The 17512-nt window shown below is 36.1% G+C and overlaps 1 protein-coding gene across 4 annotated transcripts in view; it reads right to left on the minus strand.

Annotated features, from left to right (window-relative positions):
• Positions 1-17512, minus strand: part of BMPR1A (bone morphogenetic protein receptor type 1A) — a 149990-nt gene that overhangs the window by 2194 nt on the left and 130284 nt on the right. For 2 of the 4 annotated variants that reach the window (XR_009522449.1, XR_009522451.1), the window contains exons 9-14: positions 15354-15546; positions 12692-12989; positions 10656-10831; positions 9497-9627; positions 5386-9409; positions 4502-4912 (exon numbers count right to left, since the gene is read on the minus strand). Coding sequence is in view for 1 of the 4 variants with exons in the window: in XM_060034668.1 (XP_059890651.1) it covers positions 9284-9409; positions 9497-9627; positions 10656-10831; positions 12692-12989; positions 15354-15546 (924 nt within the window). In the remaining 3 variants the exon portion in view is untranslated. Of the gene's footprint in view, positions 1-4501; positions 4913-5330; positions 9410-9496; positions 9628-10655; positions 10832-12691; positions 12990-15353; positions 15547-17512 lie in introns of those variants that run through there. The other 2 variants (XR_009522450.1, XM_060034668.1) reach the window with 2 other exon arrangements.

Below are 17512 nucleotides of genomic sequence, written 5' to 3' on the forward strand. Positions count from 1 at the left end.
GAACACCTTCATGTGCCCCAAAGTGAGAAGTGCTCAAAAATGATGGGCACGCGTCAAAAGGACTCAGGCGCCACCTTGATGAACTCCCAGTAGCCAAGTCTAGGTCAATTTGAGCCTCAAAACAAAAAATGACCTAATTGACTATAACTTATTGAATAAGAGTCCATACTGATAATAAAAAATAAACGAGAACAGAAGACTTATTCCTTGTAGCAGAATGCCAATTAATAAATGTAAATGTAATAATGGAATCAGAAAATCACCACTTTGTAACCACTGATTCAGGTAGAAGTTATCAATGGATGCTAAAACAGTCTCAAAGTATCTCTGGTAACATACTAATTACAAAGGGAAAACAGTAACTTCACAGTAGGGAAACTAGGTGAGTATCAACTTAAACAAACAATCGACAATGACACCATCAGTAATGAGACACACTGCCGCTGTGGCCTCCTGGTGGGATGCCCTGAGGATACAAACATCATGTCCCCAAAATCACTGGCCTTTACTCTAGAAAATGTTGGTACCGAAAGAGACAAAGCTGGAGAACTGTTTCAGATTAAAGGAGAATAAGGAGACAGGACACCTAAATGCAATGCGAGATTCTAGGCAGACTCTGGACCAGGAAAATGTGCTCAAGGACTTTATTGGAACAACTAGCAAAACTTGAATAAGGTCTTCAGACTATGGTATTGCTGATAATTGTTATGGTATATTAACTTTCCTGATTTTGAAAATTGTACATAATTGGTAATATTAACTACCTGAAGTATTCAGGGGTAAAGAGGCCTGAGCTCTGTAATTTACTCCAACTAGTTCAGAAAAAAGTATGTGTATGTATGTGTTTGTACAGAGACATTCCAAGATGAGCCTTTGTAATTCTTGAATACACACAGAATGACAAAGCAATTGTGACAAAATGTAAGTTTATGAATCTGGATGAAGGGTAAACGGCATTCTTTATACTATTTTTGCAACTTTTCTGGAAGTTTGAAGTTTTTTCAAAATACAAATAAAGTTAAAATAAAATCTGGTTGTTGAAATAAAAACACTCAGTAGGTGGGCTGAAAAGCACAAGGCAGGATGAAACAAACATATGAAAGACATGTTAAGAAATATGGAAGCAACATCCACTGGACCTAATATTTGTCTAATAGCAGTTTTAGAAACAGGAAAGTAAAAAGGGAAGGGAAGAGAGTAGAGAAGTGATGGAAGAAAAGTTCCCAGATCTAAGGAAAGATTAAAAGGACCCAATTAGTACTAAGTAACAGAATGAATGTATCTAGACATGGCAAAACTTCAAAACATCAAAAACAAAATTTAAATTCTATGTTCCTTTAATTAAAAAAATAAGTTAAACTAAAAAGGACTGTATTAGTCACATATCAGACTTCTTACTGGCCACCGGGATGCTGGAAGATCACAGAGTAGAATCTTCAGTTAGATTCTCTCTTCAACCTAACTACTGGCCAAGTATGAAGACAGAATTAAATAATAAAAATTACTTTTAAAGTGCTCAATTGAAATGCTTTTCCCAACAGCGTTGGTCTTCTTCTTTTTTTTTTTTTGCCAGAGCCTTTCCATTCTTTCTTTTAGTGTTTTTCAACACTTATTTGGACTTTAGTCATACAGGAGAGCAACACAGAACAGAGCAGCAGCTGTGTTTCAACCTGATTCTAAAGTTGCTTTCAAAAAAGATTCCTCCCCTAAAAAAAACGCCCAAGTTCTTTCTTTGTCTAGCTTAAAAATACTTTCAATATAAGAATTTCACATTGACTTCTAAACAATGGTAACATTTCAGGTTCCCTGGATAAAACCTAGGCCATGACATTTTTCACAGAACTAGAACAAAAAAAATTCACAACTTGTATGGAAACACAAAAGACCTCGAATAGCCAAAGCAATCTTGAGAAAGAAAAACGGAGCTGGAGGAATCAGGCTCCCTGACTTCAGACTATACTACAAAGCTACAGTAATCAAGACAGTATGGTACTAGCACAAAAATATAGATCAAGGGAACAGGATAGAAAGCCCAGAGATAAACCCACGCACATATGTCACCTTATCTTTGATAAAGGAGGCAAGAATATACAATGGAGAAAAGACAGCCTCTTCAATAAGTGGTGCTGAGAAAACTGGACAGCTACATGTTAAAGAATGAAATTAGAACACTCCCTAACACCACACACAAAAATAAACTCAAAATGGATTAAAGACCTAAATGTAAGGCCAGACACTATAAAACTCTTAGAGGAAAACTTAGGAGGAACACTCTATGACATAAATCACAGCAAGATCCTTTTTGACCCATTTCCTAGAGAAATGGAAATAAAAACAAAAATAAATGGGACCTAATGAAACTTACAACCTTTTGCACAGCAAAGGAAACCATAACCAAGACAAAAAGACAACCCTCAGAACGGGAGAAAATATTTGCAAATGAAGCAACTGACAAAGGATTAATCTCCAAAACACACAAGCAGCTCATGCAGCTCAACATCAAAAAAAAAAAAACAACCCAATCCAAAAATGGGCAGAAGACCCAAATAGACATTTCTCCAAAGAAGATATACAGATTGCCAACAAACACATGAAAGAATGCTCAACATCACTAATCATTAGAGAAATGCAAATCAAAACTACAATGAGGTATCACCTCATACCGGTCAGAATGGCCATCATCAAAAAATCTACAAACAATTAATGCTGGAGATCGTGTGGAGAAAAGGGAACCCTCTTGCACTGTTGGTGGGAATGTAAATTGATACAGCCACTATGGAGAACAGTATGAAGGTTCCTTAAAAAACTAAAAATAGAACTACCATATGACCCAGCAATCCCACTACTGGGTGTATACTCTGAGAAAACCATAATTCAAAATGAGTCATGTACCACAATGTTCATTGCAGCTCTATTTACAATAGCCAGGACATGGAAGCAACCTAAGTTCCATCAACAGATGAATGGATAAAGAAGATGTGGCACATATATACAATGGAGTATTACACAGCCATAAAAAAAGAACGAAATTGAGTTATTTGTAGTGAGGTGGATGGACCCAGAGTCTGTCATACAGAGTGAAGTAAGTCAGAAAGAGAAAAACAAATACCGTATGCTAACACATATATATGGAATCTAAAAAAAAAAAAAAGGTTCTGAAAAACCTAGGGGCAGGACAGGAATAAAGATGCAGACATAGAGAATGGACTTTAGGACACGGGGAGAGGGGTAAGCTGGGACGAAGTGAGAGAGTGGCATGGACATATATACACTAACAAATGTAAAACAGCTAGCTAGTGGGAAGCAGATGCATAGCACTGGGAAATCAGCTCGGTGCTCTGTGACCACCTAGAGGGGTGGGATAGGGAGGATGGGAGGGCGACGCAAGAGGCAGGGGATATGGGGATATTTGTATACGTATAGCTGATTCACTTTGTTATACATCAGCAACTAACACAACAATGTAAAGCAATTATACTCCAATAAAGATGTTAAAAAAAAAATCTAGGCCATGAGTAGTGAGGTGGGTGCAGGGAGAACTGGGGTATCTGGAATCACCCTGAATTTCATTCTGAGCAAGTAACCGGACAAAGACCAGAAAAAGTTAAGAGGAGTAACAGGTAGGCCACATATATTGCATCTAAAAAAGAGAACAATTCAGCAACAACTCAATAACCTTTCAGCCCTAGTCTCTGCTTCTATCTGAAATATTTTTTCATGTACCTTTGAATTGAACTAAGTTTCCTTTTACTGATTCCCAGCTTCAGGGTGACTTGCCCATTTGCTCTCACCCTGAGCTCACAGTGTTTAACTCCCCATGACTAGAACAGTGCCACTGCCATTAGGTGGCCTCTGCCTACACTCCTGGCCAGTCAACTGCAGTGGACTGTGTCCACTTAGGCTGTACTGCTCCAGGGCTGAAGCCAGGCTTTCTTAGGAATATGCATCCAACTGAAGTATGAAGTGCAAGAAATGGTCCATGCATTAGCAACAGGCAGATAAATATTTCTCTAAGAGAATGAAGACTTAATGACTGAATTAGCAGCTGCTTAAAACTACCTACAAGGATTAGACTATTCTGGAAGAACAGTATCTCATTTCTTAATGTCTACTCTATTAATGCTACTAATAATGTTAAAGAAACCTTGGAAATAGTCACTCTTCCAACTAAACAGGGAGAGTAACATTATGCTGAGAAGGAAGAATTAATATATTTACCCAGTTTTTGAGTCAGCTTTTTATAGATGGAAAAAAAGCTAGGAAGTATTTGATAGGCCCAAGAAATCCCTGAGTCTTCTTTATCAAGCTGCACAAGAGTACATGCTATTGTTTCAAGAAACTGTCTTACAGTGACACTAAATGCGGATTCCAGTAAGGAATCTATAATAGGCTATCTCCAAACTTTTTTTTTGGTGGGGTGGGGAGACATCAACTAGTAACAAATCTTTTATAAGGATTTAACATGTTCAAATGCCTACAAAAAGGCATCACAAGGCACACTGAGTGAATTTACACACAACTGAAAACAGCTCTGACAGGTGGTGAGAACGATATTGCTACAGAACAGAAGGAAAGCTACCTTTACTTCCATGAAGTTTAAGCTTTTAAAACAGCATTTGTTGCAGCAGGAACACCATAAGGCCAGATAAATGGATTACACTACTCTAACTAAAAGAAGCTAGTTACAGGCAAGAAATCAGGCACTCTATTAGCAGAAAGAGAAAAAACTTCGAAGAAATTACCTGGCCAGGTAGTGAGATGAGCACTCTCTTACACTGCTCTTAGGAGTGTAAATGAGAAACCCTTCTTGGCAGCAAGACTGCAATATTTAAAGAATCTCAGATTTTTTTTTTTCATCTTAAAGAATCTTTAAAAAGTTCATATCCACTGGTTCCATTTTTAGGAGTGTAATCTAAGAAAATAAATATATGAAGATTTATGTACAAGGATGTTCAATATATTGGTTATATTTTCCCAAACAATGAAAATAACCCAAATATTCAACAGGGAATTATAAAAATAAATTGTTCCATCTACTTAGTGGAATGCTATGTAGTCAATTTTTAAAAAAATGTTTTCAATGGACATATAATGACATGTTCTATCTTAACATTTAAAAAAACATGCAGCAGCAAAAAAGATCAAAAAGAAACATTCAACTGTAAATAGTTGTACTATCTGGCAATAGGATTTTGAATGATTTCATTTGCTTCTTTATTCTTTCCTATGTTTTCCAAAATTTCTGCAATGAGTACATATTTTTAGAATTAGAAAAAATGTTTTTTTTTTTTTTTTTTAAAGGAAAATAACCCTTGGCTATAATAGGCTTATATAACTATTATAACTTCTCTATCTACACAAAGGAAAGAGTGTGTGGCCACTTACCCGCCCTGTGTCCACACTGGGTTTCTGGTGGCTGAAATGCACATCTCAGGGACATCTGTATGTACACTAACTTATTTGTTATAAAATTTCACTGGATAGGTGACTTCTGATACACAATACAGTCCAAGCAGAGTATCACAAAACACATCACTAAAGTATACTAAAATAAGGTTATTTACTTAAAAATGATACAATGGATGTAATCTATATATAGAACAAAGCAATTAATGGTAAACTTAATAAGGCACCTTTTAAACCAGATGCTGTACAAAATACATTTAGTGTGTTACATATCAAAGATGAATCTATATTTTTGGTGTTTTACAAATGCATAATAAAACTGCTTGTTTTTAACCTTCTTTCAGCGTATATGTACAACTTTCCTAATTAAGCTATAATGATACTTTCATTTTATACAATATATACTACATTTTAGTTTTTAAATGGGCAAAGACAACAGTCACTAAAAGGGCTTAAATAATTCCATTGAAAGCATAGTACAGAGCACAAGGTAAAATTACAATATATTTAATCCTTGGCAAAAGCAGTATTCACATACCTTCTTTATAGGATGATTACACATAGCTTCATGTGATGCTGCCCTAGATTTAATCTGCTCTTTATGAATGTATCAGCTCTCTGCAGTTTTCACTGTGACTCTCATAATAGCACTGAGGCAAGAAGATGAACTGCTACACTGCTATTTTAACATCTGACCCAAGCAAATAATAAATATTACCACTTTTAAACAGTACAAGAGCTGCAACAATCTTTTAAAAAAAAATCAATTCGTATTTCTGCTGTTGAAATTATTTTAGATATTTAGAAACATTTCAAAACGTGTATGAAAAGAAAAATAAATAATTTAATTTATAAAATCTTGCCTGGAATAAATTATTCAATATCAAATTTGATCTTGGGCCAACTTAGAGATGCATGATTCTTTAAACATTGTATTGCATTTTTGTTCTAAACAGAAGCAAAGCATCTGGGGGAAAAAAAGGTACTGAATAGAGCGAATAAATAAAAAATCTGGCACATTCTAGGAAAACATAATTTTCAAAAACTATAGGTCACTTTCTAAGCTCAAAAACACTCCTGAAATTGGAAAGGCAACACAAAATGTTGATTGAAATATCTTTTGTGAAAACATTTCCAGAGAAACCAGATTTGAATTTTATGCTTCAGAAACTTGTCCAATAAGAAAGCATAGGGAAAGTTTAGACTAGACACACTGAAGCCAATTCCTAGCATGCATGCCCTTAATTCTAAAGATATTGATATTTACCAGTATAAAGAGAACTCATAAGGAGAATTTTCTTTGAGGGAGGATTAACTCCTGTTATATTCAGGTAGTTTTGGTTTTTTGTTTGTTTTGATGTTTTAATTATTTAAAGGGATGACAGACAGAAGCTACACATTTTTAAGATAAGTTGTAAGCAGGACCAAATAATGGCTTCCAGGGTTTTACAAATTATTATTTATGGTACTATGTAATACTTCCTCTTTTACTCTTTAAATATTTAAATATGAACTTAGAAATTTAAGAGTAAGAATAAAAGGAGAGAAAAAATAGATTTCATGCAACTTTTTTTTGACTTTAGGATTTCAAAAATGGAATCATTTGCTTTGTAAAGAACATGTAATATTAGAAAATATTTTTATTGAACAAGTTTCTTGGTATCACTTTTAATAGACCAATTTAATTAAAAAATCATTATAATGCTCTTGTACTTACATATTATCTGCAATTGTCTGCTTCCACATACTATTTTAACATTTCTAAGAATAGAGTTTGCCTTTCCTTACATTTTTTTATTATTAAGATGACAAATTATTTTCAAGATTTACAGTTTATCAAATAAAAAATAAATCAAGGTTAACCTTACACTAAGTAGAGCTCATAAGTATTCTTAAATCACTTGGAAATTTAGATAAAAATACCTGTACTTCTCAGTTCAGAGATGGGGAAAACATTCTCAAACAGGAAGTTATTGGGTACTATATATATCAATATATAAATTTACTTATCTTGATAAACACTTCAAGCTTTAGTTATGTAAGATGAAAATTATTAAACTTGGTCAAAACTGTTAAAGCAAGTCTCAAATTTGTGATTGATGTATAGACAAATATGTAAGCATTTCATCCTTAAATGTCAGTCGCATTTTTGGCAATGGATGGATACATGCTCTGATTCCTCCCCTTTAAAGATTTTTTTAACTATGTTGCGATATAATCACATTTATTTTATGCTATATTCAAGAAAACTGTCTCACTTTATGCACCCATGAGTTGTTTGTTCAGAATAAGATATTAATATTTAAAAGGCATTACAGAAGTATAGTTAGTTTAAGTAGATCAGAATTACTCCTTGGGGAAACAAGGCATCCATAAATATGTAGCATTTTATTGAATAACAGCTATATGGTATAGATATAGGTACTGACTAGATATTGAACTTTTTGCCTGATTCTTCACTGTCTTCACAAACTTACGGAACAGAAATCATAAAACCAAAAATCTCAAATGATTTAAATGTCTAAAACAGTTGTTGACAAATGTATATTAACTCTGTGACAGAAATTTCTAATTGGAGGATCATTTCATAAAGGAGAACTGAGATGATGGCATCTTAATGAAAGTCTATACCTATGGTTAGTTCTTGATATTTAAACAAAGTCCTAGACTTGATATACTACTTTGAATTAATTCTGAAAATTTACATGTAGTTCTTCTACTTTACGTTTTTTTTCTGAAGATCTTTTAATTTTTTTTCCCGTAAGGATGGGATATGAGGTACACATGAGCTGGTTTCTATAGTATGAATGTATGTACATATATAAAATATGGTTGTAAAGGAGCAGGTGTTTTGCAAGTAAAGCATATTACACGCAAAATATAAATAACTTCCCTTTTAAAAGTTACTGAGAATAAAGAATACAGAACATAGTTATAGGCACTTAAATTGCTATCAAATGCAGTAATTAGTATTCACTTCAATAAGAAGTGTTTTCTTTAGAAGGTTCATGGCATTGGAAGTTCCAACTTTGGATAGGATGCTTTTCATGACAAAAATAATAATTACAAAAAAAAAAAAAAAGAGTTTGTGGTGGGAGGAAAACAGTCCAAATTTATATACACTTTAAACTCCTTTTGGCCTTTATATCAACTTTAATGTTAAAAAATAAAGTTGGTGGAGAAGCTAGCTCACTTGCAAGGTAAATGGCTTTTATGTGATTGGCAAATCTTGGTCAGATAATGCATTTTTAAAGCACAAAACCAACAGCCACCAATATCTTCCTGTGCATTCATAAATTATTTTCTTCTAATTCAAATGGCAGCAGAGGAATTCTGGTATGCATGTATGTACACAGACACACACACCATTATCAAGGCATGACAAACTATCATAAACTAAGCAGTATCCCAAACAGATCATGATCCATAGGCTGTTTACAAAGGTAGAATACAAATAGATTAAATTTTCTCAGGTAGAAGGTAAAAGTGTACATTTCTCCATCTCTGCTGAATTCATTTATCTTCTTAAGGCTTTCACAGAAAGCACCATTTTATGAACAGGTAATTCAGTACCCAGAGTTTGGAGACATTAATCAGGATTGAAGTCTTGATGCAGTTCATAAAAACCCAATAAAAAAAAGGCATCAAAAACCACATTTATAATAAAGCTGTCCACATACAAAGAACGAAGTGTTTAGAAGTTCCCAGCTTGTATTCTACAGAGTACTGAAAGGTTTAATATTAGCAGCCTGTGAAGGTGTAGTGAGGAAAGAGTCTGAGAACCAAGTTAACATCCTTATTCTATTCTAATTCCACCCGTTCCTTGGGTGAAAACAGTTCTTGCAGTCTACAATTTCTCCTCATGATTATTTGTCTGTCAAATCTTTACATCTTGAGATTCAACCATCTTGGCAAGTGTCTTCTTGATTCTCAGAGCTGTAAGTCTGGAGGCTGGATTGTGAGCCCAGCATTCTGACATTAGCTTCAAAACTGCTCGTAGACACTGAAAAGTAAAGAGAATGTAGTGAGTAGGTAAATATCGTTGGCAACACTCAGCAATCACTTCCTAAGGGGACTGAATTCCACTTACTTCATCACTGTTCCATCGATTAGACACAATTGGCCGCAAACGTTTGACACACACAACCTCACGCATATCTTCATATGATGGATCATTGGGTACCATGTTATAATATGGCAATTGGTACTCTTCTACAATTCCTGTAGTGAGTTAGAAGGTATAGTGGGCACAAAAATGGTGGCTGGACAAAATGCATCAATCCATTCAGTACCTTCTACTGAACTATGGAACTGAAACAAATCCCTCCACAAAGAAGAAAAGACTACAGAGTGGATGATTCACTTTTAATAGTAAATGTATGTTCTCTTTTTTTTATGTCTAATTATCTTCTCTACCCCCACCATAGCTGTCCATATTGGACATACCAATATCCCTTAAAATAAGCAAGGTGAACCACTCACTTACCCTAAATTTTCAGTCTAATTATTTATGTACACAATTGTTTCTACTAATGAATGAGGTTTTAATTTTTTTAATTATTTTTTTTTCTGCAGTAGAAAGACAACATATATGCAGAAAAGAGTTAATAAAGCAGACCTGAAACTGCTATTCTTAAAAGGCCTGCTTGCAAGACTGGCACTTGACTGGTGTCTGAGAACTTGCCTGGTAAATAGCTCCCTACACTCATATAAAACTAATGAAAAGGTGAGTCACTGTGCCTAGACTGTTTGTGCCAACAATACGGTTTATGCTGGACAACTGGCTTTCTTTCTAGAAGTTTGGAATTTTGATACATACTAGACAGAGGATGCCCACGGGACCAGCCTCCAAAAAAATCTTTGGGTATTAAATCTCTAATGAACTTCCCTGGATGACAATATTTTACACAGTATCACAATTCATTGCTGGAGTAACTTAAGCAAATCCCAAGCGACTCCACTGGGAAAAGACTTTTGGAAGCTTTTACCTGATTTCCTCTAAACTTTCTGCCCCATGCACCTTTTCCCCTTTGCTAATTTTGATGTGTAGCCTTTCAGTGTAACAAATTTTAGCTGTGAAGACAACTATATGCTGAGTCCTGGGAGTCCTAATGAAATCACAGACCCGGGGAGGGGTTGATCTTGGGGATCCCTGACACACACGACATCTAAATTATACAACTGGAGCTGTTATTTTTTGAATGATGAGTATACAAACATAACCAGAAACATGCTACCTAAACTCCTACCTCCTGTGATACAACGACGAGCCATTTCCCAAATAATCAGGCCAAAGCTATAGATGTCAGCCATTATGTAGGGCTGGAAATGGTTTTTATTCAGGCTTTCATCTAGCACTTCTGGAGCCATGTAGCGTTTGGTACCCACCCTAGTATTCAAAGGTACATCAACTTCATTTGTATCACTGAAACAGAAGACAGACAATGTCCAGGTTGAGGGCCAAGAACAAAATAGTTTCTCATCTATTTTTGTCTCATATTGTAAAAGTCAGGGTCTCTCTCTGTATGTATATAACAAAATAAAATAAAGATCTATCTATCTATCTAATATGTCTACATCCCCTTAACAGAAATCCTTGGGGTCAGATGTATTTTGAAATTCAGCATCTTTCAGATTTAAAGAAGTAATATACCCTTTAAATATATACTATATATTATATAAATCTCCAGCAGGGTCTGCAGCAGTACTCAATCAAAATCATTAGTAAGTACACAGTGAAAAACTAAGTATGAATGTTCATACTAAGCTGGATAAATAAAGACAGTAAATACCTCACATCAGTTCAGGTCAATTTTTGTCACCAAACAAGTTTTGTGCCTCTCTAAGAAAGAGAACAATACTGAATATAAAAAAAGTGGTACATAATTATACCCCAGAACAAGTGAATGTGAAAATTAATTGAGAGGAATCATTTGCTTTTATCATTCTCATGTGATCCTTTGTGACTTAGGATTACATTTTTTTTCTTTATGGATCCAACCAACTTAGTTCTACTGTGAGTAATGTTTACATAATCATATTGAAATGATGTTGTTTTTTTCAATTTTTGGAGTAAATTTTAGAGTTAGAAGACATGAATGGTTTGTTTTTAGGTCTCCAGATCTATTAGGTTCCGAAAACTACTCTGAGGCAGAGATTAATATAATGTATTTTATATTTTCTTAAATTAGCATCTGATGAATATTTGAGCCAATAAACACTCCACTGATTAAAAACAACAGGATTAGAATACTGTAAAAATGCTGGAAGAAGATTAAAAATTTTTAATGTTTGCTTTATTATGGACTAGTACTTCTATTTTATGGCCTGAAATGAGTTTTGAAATGTGAAATGGCTGCTGTATTCCAGAATTATAACATTAAAACAATTTAAATGGTTTTCTAAAAATCTGATATTCTCATTGTTTAAAAATATTGACAATATCAAGTAGTGATGAAGAAATGGCATACTTATATCTTGTTTATGGGAGTGTAAACTGATGCATGCTTTCTAAAGGGACAACCTACAACATACTATTAATAACTTAATATGTACATACTCTCTGTTTAGCCCCTTCTCTAGCAATCCATCATGAAGAAATACTTGTACAAGTATTCAAGGATATTATATATGGATAAAATACAATATTCATTAAAGCATTTATAAAATAATAGAGATAAACTGGAGGTAACTTTAATGCTCGTCAGTTGAGTCACAGATGAAATAAATTATAGTACATCTATAAAACGGAAAACTTTCCTTAACACTGTTAAAAAGAATGAAGTAGATCTATATATACTGAAACGGAAGGATGTCTAAGACAATAAAAAGTAGGAAATCAAGAATTATGTAGAATAGGATGTAATTTTTGTTAAAAACAGAAAACACAATGACAACAAAACACGAAGACAGGGCTTCCCTGGTGGCACAGTGGTTGGGAGTCCGTCTGCCGGTGCAGGGGACACGGGTTCGTGCCCCGGTCTGGGAGGATCCCACATGCCACGGAGCGGCTAGGCCCGTGACCCATGGCCGCTGAGCCTGCGCGTCCGGAGCCTGTGCTCCGCAACGGGAGAGGCCACAACAGTGAGAGGCCCGCGTACTGCAAAAAAAACAAAACAAAACAAAAAAAACCCCACGAAGACAAACCCCCCCCAAACCCAATTTATATAATTATATAAGCACAAATACATGTTTGGAAATCCACTGTCCTGAATACAAATACAAACAGGTAAATATCTTTAGGAGATTACAATAATTTCAAAACAATAGGTAAAGAACCACTCACCTGTTGAATTTAACAGCAAGGCCCAGGTCAGCAATACAGCAACTTCCATTTTTCTTGATGAGGATGTTTTTGCTCTTTAGGTCGCGATGAGCAATTGCAGGCTTTCCTTGAGTGCCATAAATTTCTGTGTGGAGATGGCACAGACCACAGGCAGCTGAATAAGCCAACTTAAGCAGGGCTCTGGTGTCTAGTGTAGCACATTTCAGGAAATCATAGAGAGATCCGTTTTCATGGTAATCGGTAATCAAATAGAGCTGAGTCCAGGAACCTGTACCTTTAATATCTGCTGCTATAAAACCTGTTCAATTAATGAATTTAAAAAGTTAGTTATCAGATGTAGCTAGGAAGAATAATGAATGCTCATTTAGGATACTGAGAATAACTTAGGTATAATCTACAGGTAATAAAAATTTAACTTGTCTGACAAAACCTCTTGAATATATTACCAAAACTTTTATTTCTGTCATTTACATATAAAAGTCTATAATTTTGTAATTAATTTAAAGTAATCTTAATAATCATAAAAATGATAATATGACTAAGAAACAGATCATATATATAATAACCTAGGGAAATGCTATTAATCTACATGATTCTGTAAGGATGAAGAACTATAAAGAAGGAATGTGGAAAAGGCTCTTCATTTCAAACCGAAAAGTGGACCCATTAAAATAATAAAGTTAGTGCTTCCCTGGTGGTGCACTGGTTAAGAATCTGCCTGCCAATTCAGGGGGCATGGGTTCGATCCCTGGTCCGGGAATATCCCACATGCCTCGGAGCATCTAAGCCCGTGCACCATAACTACTGAGCCCATGCTCTACAGCCGGAGAGCCACAACTACTGAAGCCCACGTGCCACAAGTACTGAAGCCCGCGTGCCTAGAGCCCGTGCTCTGTAACAAGAGAAGCCACTGCAATGAGAAGCCCGCACACTGCAATGAAGAGTAGCCCCCGCTCGCCGCAACTAGAGAAAGTCCGCGTGCAGCAACGAAGACCCAACACAGCCAAAAATAAATAAAATTAAAAAAAATAATAATAAAGTTAAATATGTTCAACTAAGAGTTCGCTCCTAACTAAGCCAACTCCCACTTGCCCATCAATGCCTTATCACATTTTCCTTTTCAGCCTGGCTCACTGACAAGCAAGTTCACAATACTGGCCTCCTTTCTTTCTCCTTTCTCTTCTCCCTCTCTTCAGAAAAAGGTGAGTGCTGAGTTGAATAATGTCCCCCCCGCCCCTGCATTCATGTCCACCTGGTACCTATAAATGTGACCTTATTTGGAAACAAGGTCTTTGTAGGTATAATCAAGTTCAGATGAGGTGATACTAGGTTAGAGTGGGCCCTAAATCAACAACTGGTATCCTTATAGGAAGAGGGAAATATGGATACAGACACACAGGAAGAAGGCCATGTGCCAACAAAGACAGAGACAGGAGTGTGGTCTCCCAAGCCAAGGAATGCCGAAGATAGCTGGCAATCACCAGAATCTGGAAGAGGCAAGGAAGGGTCCTCCCCTAAAGCCTTCAGAGAGCATGGCCCTGTCAACACCTTGATTTTAAACTTCTGGCCTCCATAACTCTGAGAGAATTAAGTTTCTGTTGTTTTAAGCCACCTAGTTTGTGGTACTCTGTTACGGACAGTCCTAGGAAACGAATATAATTAGTATAGGAAACTATACTCTCAGCAACATGTTATGCACTCTCTAAATTAAAGGGCAAGGAAATAGTACCTGAATAGAAAGTCAGGGAAGGTAGATGAGTTTATGTACCCTACTGATCAGATCATACCTAGGTTATTTTGCTACTGTGTGAATGGGGGTGAGGAGAGAGACCTACTAAGCATAGAACATAATAAATGAAGCTACATCTTATGAGGGAGGGGGGTGATTTAATCTACAACAGGCAAAGGTACATATAGTTCAAGTTACCCTAGAAAATTGCTTAAATTACCTTTAAAAGACTTGTTTTTTGTTACTATATGACTAAGTCCAATAAACTATATTACTTCCACTTTGAAACTCACTGCTGTTTCTCCTCAGCTGGGTAGTAAATATAGACATACTTTGTTTAACCGAGCTTCACAGATACTGGGTTTTTAACAAATTGAAAGTCTGTGGCAACTCCTGCCACAAGTCTATAGGAGCCGTTTTTCAAACAGCATTTGCTCACTTCACGTGCCACATTTTGGTAATTCTCACAAACCTTCAAACTTTTTCATTATTATTATATTTGTTATGGTGATCTGTGATCAGTGGTCTTTGATGTTACTATTGTAATTGTTTGGCATTTTTTAGCAGTAAAGTATTTTTAAATTAAGGTATGTACATTGTTTACTAGACATAATGCTACTGCACCCTTAATAGAGTATAGTACAGCTTAAACATAACTTTTATATGCACTTGGAAACCAAAATATTTGTGGGACGTGCTTTATTGCAGTGGTCTGGAACCCAACCCCAAAACATCTCTGAGCCTTGTCTGGAAAGTGGTTGGTTGCCATTCAGGACTGGGTTGTATTTAAACTGTATATTCCACTAGATTTCCTTTAGCCAAATGCACACAACTGAACTCACATATGTTTTCAAAACCCATGTGCCAGGCTTCCACCGGCATCCCACTAACCTTGAAGAATATGGAACTGACTAAAATCAAACGTGTACTCACCGAGTATGTTTTCATGGCGCATTAGCACGGTTTGATAGATTTCCGTTTCTCGAAACCAGCTAGCTTCTTCAGTGGTAAAAAACACTTTGACTGCCACTTTCTCACCACGCCATTTACCCATCCACACTTCTCCATATCGGCCTTTACCAACTTGCCGAACCATCTGAATCTGTTTGGCAATAGTTCGCTGAACCTTCATAGTAAAAAGTAAAATGAGAAGAACATATTAAGATTGAAAAAGTGGTTTAATAGGCCATCCCATCAAAAAGGATGGTATGGGGCTTCCCTGGTAGCGCAGTGGTTAAGAGTCTGCCTGCTGATGCAGGGGACACGGGTTCGTGCCCCGGTCCGGGAAGATCCCACATGCCACGGAGCGGCTGGGCCCGTGAGCCATGGCCGCTGAGCCTGCGCGTCCGGAGCCTGTGCTCCGCAACGGGAGAGGCCACAACAGTGAGAGGCCCGCATACCACAAAAAACAAAAAAAAAGGATGGTATATACAACCAACCAACTCAAAGATTAACATATATACAGTCAGCCTCAATATCTGTTCCGCATCCTTGGATGTGGAAGGCCGACTGTAAGGGACCTGAGCATCTGTACGTTTTTGTATCTACAAGGGGTCCTGGAACCAACCCCTGAGGTCTATCCTGAGGGAGGACTGTACTGTAATTCAAAAGGAGATGAAACAATGTACAATATATTCTAAAATCACAAAATAACAGGTTAGTCAATGTGGCAGACTGTTTGCAAAAATGGACTATATAATTCCCCTCCCAGTACACACACCCTTGGGTAGTCTCCTCCAGACTCTGGGCTTGGCTACGTGTCTTGCTTTGGGCAAAAGAACAATAGCAATTGTAAAACAAGTGAAAAGTCTTTGTGCACCGGGGCTTGCCCTTTCTTGCCATTCTAGGGCACCCTGTGACCAAAATGAGCAAAACCATACCAACTGTTGGCCATGTACATAAACTATACCATTTGGCTCTAGCTGAGCAAATTCAGAAAAAGAACTGCCCAGAAGACCCACAGAATCGTGAAAAATAACAAATGTTTGTTGTTTCAAGCCACTGAGCTTTGGGATGGTTTATCATGTAGCAAAATCTAAATGACAGTTAAAAATACTCAACTCAGTCTGTAAGACCCTACATGATCTGGTCCCTGCCTAATTCTCCTGCCTGATCATTGACTCTAATCCCCTCTTATTTACCTTGTTTCAATTTTTAGAATTCACTCAAGCTCATTCCTGTCTCAATCTTTTTGCATGTGCAGTTCCCTTTACTTAAGAGTGTTGTTTCTCTCTTAAACACCTTCATAGCATACATATTCTCAGTTGCTGCACTTATCACAATTATAATTTTATTATTATTTATATACATATTTGTTTGAATTCCATCCCCCACTACTCACAGAATACAGATATTTATTTAGGACAGTACTTGAAGTACAATGCTGCTTTCATTAATATTTGTTGGATGAAACAGGCAGGTAAATTGCTACCTTTCATTTTCAGAAGCATTAGCAGCCATTCTAAATTAAAAAAACAACACTAAGGTCCCGGTTGGAAATGTAGTTAAAATGGGCTAGATTTTATGAGCATCTAAACTGACTTACTTTATGTATCACTTATTACAAATTCCTTTTGTGATTTCATTTTAGAAAGCCAGAATTATTGAGGTCTAATTTACATATACTAAAATGCACTCTTTTCGAGAACTGTGTTTTGACAAACGTATACAGTTATGTAACCACCAACATCACAATTAAGATACAGAACATTTCTATAACCCAGAAAAGTTCCCTTTACCGCTTGAAAGTCAATCACCTCCCCACCTACCTTGAGTCCCTGGCATGACTGATCTCTTTTCTTTCCCTACAGTTTTGAACATGACATAAATGGAAACATACAATAGGTAGCCTCTGTATCTAGCTTCTTTCATTCAGCATAAAATACTTTGAAATTAAAAAAAAAATACTTTGAAATTTACCTGTGTTGCTATTGCATGCATCAGTAGTTTGTTCCATTTTACCGACAAGCAGTATTCTACTCAATGAATGTACCACAATTTGTTTATCCATTTACCAACTGATGGACTTTTGGGTTGTTTACAATTTACTATGAATAAAGCTGCTATGAACATTCACAGTCAGTCTTTGCATA

The sequence above is a fragment of the Delphinus delphis genome, chromosome 16, assembly GCF_949987515.2.
Source record: "Delphinus delphis chromosome 16, mDelDel1.2, whole genome shotgun sequence".
Classification (NCBI taxonomy): domain Eukaryota; kingdom Metazoa; phylum Chordata; class Mammalia; order Artiodactyla; family Delphinidae; genus Delphinus; species Delphinus delphis.